At 46.7% G+C, this 5,596-nt stretch overlaps 1 protein-coding gene across 1 annotated transcript in view; it reads right to left on the bottom strand.

The window, feature by feature from the left end:
- Positions 1-841: 841 nt before the first annotated feature.
- Positions 842-5,596, bottom strand: part of SLC4A5 (solute carrier family 4 member 5) — a 118,881-nt gene continuing 114,126 nt past the window's right edge. The window contains exon 26 of the mRNA XM_078149225.1: positions 842-3,926. Coding sequence (XP_078005351.1) covers positions 3,761-3,926 — 166 coding nt within the window. The 3' untranslated portion in view covers positions 842-3,760. The remainder of the gene's footprint in view (positions 3,927-5,596) is intronic.

Raw genomic sequence — 5,596 nt, 5'->3', positions numbered from 1 at the left:
CGCTGTGTAGTGTGGTCTCTTCTGGTAGAACGCAGGCACCTTCGTGGAGTTGGGGGTACCTCCTCACCCAGCCTGATGGGGCCTTGTTGGGGCAAGTGTTGGGACCCTTTGGCGAAGCCCAGCCGTGTCAGACTCTGACGCAAAACCCTAGGGCGTAAGGCTCCCTGCATCTCCGACACGGAGTCCTGAAGACTCGGGCCTGAGCAGACTCAGTGACTCACAGACTGAAGCTTCCGGGGCAGTGCTGCACATTTCTATAGAGGAAGCTTGTTCTCCAGTGATGGTGGGTCAGAATCTAAGGGCTGCAGCATTTAGAGAGTTACGGCAGCACTCTGGTGGTGGCCGATTTGGCCAAGGCCTCCGAGGTCAAGATGCAGAGAGTGTCTTTTAAACATTAATTTGAGTTGCTTTGTTATGTGACGTTTAACTCGAACTTTTTCTAAGGAGGTGTAATCAGTCTGGTGAAATGACTGGTGTTTGGAGGCTTGTTCGCAGGAGTAACAATGGGAGTGGCAGCTTGCGTTGTGGGGAGGGTAGATATCAGCCCTGAAGGGCATTCTGTTGTCCCTTCTGCCGCACGGTGGGTTCTGTGGGGGCCATTGGTGCTCAGCGGCCGCCAGTGTCATGACAGCTAAATGATGCTGAGAGCCTTGGGCCTGGAATCAGGAAGACCAGAGTTCAAACCAGTCTCAGACACTTACTAGCTGGGTATGTTATTTAACTTTTGCCTCCATTTCTGCCACTGTAAAATTGGGATCATAAGCACTTCTGGGCTTGTGACATCAAATGAGATAGCTGTAAAGTGCCTAGCACAGTGCCTGGTTTCCTAGTACTTAGCTTCCTCGGTATTCCCCATCTCCCAAGGGGGACATGAGTCTTTGTTGACACTTAGGAGGTGTGAGGATTTTATTTTGGGGGACTAGGAGTAAATACTTGCAAGCCGGTTATGAGACCTTGAAAACGCCGGAGCAAAAGGAACAGAATTTCCTTGTTTATTGGATTGTTGGTAACGTGACGTATAAAATATTTACTGGCTTCCATGTGGTAGGTGGTGCCAACTAGCAATTTCTGAAAACCTTAAGACACCATTGAAATCAGGTCATTTCCATATATGTACAAAATATAAACAATTACCATGAAAATTACAGCTATTGGTTTGTGAAAAGGAAGATTAAGAATGCTGTTGTCTCAGCTTAGCTGATTCACCGACCAAGCAGGCTCATTTCTGAGCATTTTGGATTTCTGTATTTCAGATGCAAGTGCTGTGAGAAAACAGTCCAAGTTTAGAAAACAAACAAAAACACCAACTTTTTTTTTTAAGTTTAGCCCCCTAGCTATCATAGTATTGGTTATAAAGGAAGAAAACATGCCTGTGATCCCTGTGTGTGTGTGTGTGTGTGTGGTGGGGTCAGGGGGAAGTGCCTCTAAGGCCATTTGGCTTAAGTAGAAATCATCTGGCTTGTATGTCTTCATGTGAATGATTACAGCGACACTGGAACCAAAATGGCCTGGGTTTTTTGAGCTCTAGACCCATGGCTCTTTTTGTATGTGGAGGCAAGGCTTGAAATGCATATGCATGATGACACATGTCCAATCCTGTTTGCCAAGTAAAGTAGATTTGGGCTAGATCATAAAGTTCTAATGGCTGGTATTTAATATTGTTAATTCAGCAATGAGCCATGCAGAAAAATTGTTCTTCCAAGATGTAACACTAGAATACCTGGCTGAACTAAAATTAACTCTCACACATTGACGTGAGCCGTGCGCAGAAAGTGGGCCACTTTCCAGTTGACAGATAGGGACGTGCCCAAATGTAGGCATAGTTGAAGAATTCAAAACACACAGTACTTACTGTTCACATAAAAGAGGGTTTTTGTTTGTGTTTTTCATTTGAAATAGTGAGTTCAATGAGTTCTAAAACTATAAGTTAATAAATGCCAGTTTTTCTTAACAGTCAATTCCAAATTGTTCCACCAACAAATGGAACTCATTTTTCCAAAGGGAGAGGAAAGGCAGAGTCATACAGTGTCCAACCAACAGTGTTGGTCTTGCAGTCAAGAAACCAGGTTTGAATCCCGCCTCTGCCATTTGACAAGGCATCTATGACCATGCCAAAGCCAGCTTCTCCATCTGGGCAATGGGAATGGTAAATGCAGATGTGATCTACCTCTCAAAGCTGTGAGAATTCAGTGAGATGAAAGACAGAAAGCGGAGCCTTCCAAATGCTACATCAAATGCCAACTGTGATTATTGCTACCAAACTTGATCGAGGCACGTGGAGCCACGAATCCTTGTTTGTAGACCTGCTCGTGTTGTAGACAGACCTCTTCTAGGAGGAACCTTAGCTAGGATGAGTGAATGAGGGAGAGGCACACAGAAAGTCTAACCTTGGTCTCTTAGCTAAGCTCTTAACAGAGTTTTTACCTATTGGGTTTTGCCCTCTTGTCTTTTAAAGAGGAGTTGGCTATTTCCTCCTCTATCCTAGCTATCATCTTAGGAAGCAACTTCCTTGTTCCGCCATTCTTTGCCTACACCACGTGAATTCCAACACTTTTGGTACATCAAAAGGCTGGCCTTCTTGACTGTCACTTGGGACTAAGACATGAGACTACTTTATGTCTTCACTGTATCAACTAGCTTGTGTCTTTCCCCAGAGCAGGGACAGGGTCTTTCTTGGGGGTCTAAAAAATGTGTAGAGCCTGGGACGTTGTGTATTGAATAGCAGGGCTTAGTGAGGCAGTAAGCTGACCTGGATGTTAAGGCCTATTGCTTCCCTTCATAGCTGCTTGGTATGTTGGGTGGGTGGGATGTAGTTACAGCAAGAATTGTACTCCGCAAGTCAAGGCAGCCTCTGATGGCCAGTGTCCCAAGGACATCGTGAGTTTTATGAAGTGAGGCTTTCAGGAACTGCTGACTATGAAGGACTCTCCAGGATGTTCAGAACAGGAATGGGAGATGGTTTACTGAGAAGAGCTATCACCACCCTAAGGGAAAGAAGGCCTAGGAGACCCCAACCTGGATGTTTGTGTGAAGTTGTGCAGGAATAGTAGATGTGACTGTTGGTGGCCAGATGGTAACGTTTTGTGCCTACATTTTTACTCCTTTCCAGGAGAGGTCATGGATGACTTTTTTAGGTCTCGGGTGGTGAGCAGAGCCAGGATTCCATCTTAGCTCGTACCGCTCCAAATCTAGGGGTTGGACCCCAGGGGGTATATTATAGAATACCCCTGATGGTGAGTGTCCAGTAGGTCTAGATTTCTGTCAGGCTTGGGATTTGGAAATGGAGGCAGGGAATACCATGCTTAGTGTCCATGTCAGTATCTTTGAGGTTCCAGGCCAACAGGACAGAGCAGCAAATGATCTACCACATCTGTGTTTCTAGATTCTATCCCTTCCTAAAGTTACAAAGAACTCTACTGTTGCTTGTCTTTCCTGCAGAACTTGGGGACGGGTGGGAGTAGGTGGGTGGGGAAGCTGAGGCTTGATTGACAGGAAGGAGGTGAATGAAGGTAAGAGCTCAGTTCTTTCAGAAGGATCTTTGAAGTATTGGGGGAGGGGTGCTGTCAAAAGGATCTATCTATATTTCTGCCCTTAGAGGAGAATGTGTGTGTGTGTGTGTGTGTGTGTGTGTGTGTGTGTGTGTGTGTGTGTATGTATGTGTGTAAGAGACAGCCAGGCCCTCAGCCTGACTCTGTTCCTCAGCCAGCCAATGTATTGTGGAGGTGGGGGCTGGAGAATGGAAAGGCTGAAATGCTAGGAGCTACAGTGTGGTTTCACTGCCGATGTCTCTGGAGTGTTTCTCTCCATCTCCATGCTCATAGTCCGACTCCATCTCAATCTTCACTTGTGGCATTGGAAAACCTAGGCTCCGGGAGTAGTTGAAGGCAGGTGAAGGTGGGCAGGAAATCTTCAAGTGTAAGGTGATGCTGTGGGGGAAACCAGAGAGCAAAGACTAGGGGAGGAAGGATTAACCTGACTAGGTGTCCCCTGCCTCCCCAGGACCTTCAGGAAGCCTGGGGCCGGTAGCCCTCTTGCCTTCTGAAGACTTGAAAAAACCAGTGAGAGCTAGACTCAATCCTGAAAGTTCTAATTTTTCTGCAATTCTGACCCCGACAGGTTACTTGGAGGAGAAGGTGCCTCCACATTTCTCTTAAGAAAAACGCCTTCCCCTCATACTACCTAAAATCCTGCCAATTGAAGATTCAGGTGGGTGGTTACTAAGCTTTTTAGTGTTGGTCAACTTAGCGTTAGTGAATCAGTTTCGTGAGATTGCCTTCATCTCCCAACCTAGGGGAAGTCAGGAAGTTTTGAATGCGTAAGGATATTGATTCAGGTACAGACTGGTCTGGAAGGCAACTGAGGCCCCTTCTCACCTAGAGGTTCAGTGAACTCAATCACAGAATTAGAGGTCATTGGGTACCAGCTATACTCAAAATACTAATTAATCCTTTCTAAATGTTCTTGAACAAGGGGTCATTCAGCCTTCAACTCCATTTAGGGTTGGGACTTGCTGGTCATCTCCCATGCATCCCCTCCCCCAAAGGTGACCTGCTCCATTTTCAGACATCTCTAATTGCTGACAATTAGTCAATTAGACAATTAGTCAATTAGAATTAGTCAAATGAAATCCTTCCATTTGACTGCCCTCAGCATGCCCTGTACACCAATTGTCATGCCCCTCAGGGTGAAAAAGAACTCGTCTAATCCCAACACTTGATCCATTTTAGATCCTCCATGTCTTAACTCTAGGCTAAGTATGTCCAAATTCCTTAACTGACCCTTGTGTGACATGGTCACCAGTCCTCACCATCCTGACTGCCCTCCTCTGGATGTATTCCAGATGTATGTCCCTCCTGAAATGTACCCAGCAAGAGACACAGTACCCTAGATGTGATCTGGCCAGGATGGAGGCTGGTGGGGCTGTTAACTCCCTAATTCTAGATGCTGGACTTAGGTATTCATGCACCATAAGATCTCCAGGCAGCTAGGTGTCGAGTGGAAAGTGCTGACTTGGAGTCAGGAGGACAAGGGTATTCAAAGTGACATCAGCATGTGTTTTGGGGTCCCTGAGTATAAGGGGAGGGACCAGGTTGGAGAGAGCCAGGGAGCCAGGGGCTGAGGATTTGGCCCAGATGATAACAGAGCGCTGGAGTGACCCTCAAAGGAGGAGAGGGTGCTGAGAGACAATGGTGAGGGGATCCCAAACTGAAGCCCCATTCAGGGCGTTGTACTTAGGGAAGAAGCCCTCTGGCCTCATACGGGAGTGTATCAGATCAAATTAATGGGTCGAATTCACTAACTGGCCGAGAGGTTCCCTGCAAACCTTAAAACTCGCTATTATGATGATGATTCAATTTGAGTTTTAAAATTTCTGTTATGATGGCCTGGCCTTGAAGGTAACACTGAGCTACCTCCTTTCCCTCCTCGTTTTGCCTGAGTGACTGCTGGGAAAGCATAGTCCAAAGGGGTAGGAGCGGGGCGGGGCTGGTGCAGGATTTCAGTGGGACAGGGAGCAGCTTAGTGAGGAAGCTCTGTCCGGGTTGTACATTGCTGCCTATGTAACCGCTGGGGTTAGGTGACTAGCCCAGAGTCAGAG

Source organism: Phascolarctos cinereus, unplaced genomic scaffold (genome assembly GCF_003287225.1).
Source record: "Phascolarctos cinereus isolate Bilbo 61053 unplaced genomic scaffold, phaCin_HiC Scaffold_2;HRSCAF=192, whole genome shotgun sequence".
Classification (NCBI taxonomy): domain Eukaryota; kingdom Metazoa; phylum Chordata; class Mammalia; order Diprotodontia; family Phascolarctidae; genus Phascolarctos; species Phascolarctos cinereus.
This window is presented reverse-complemented; position numbering and strand designations above follow the sequence as displayed.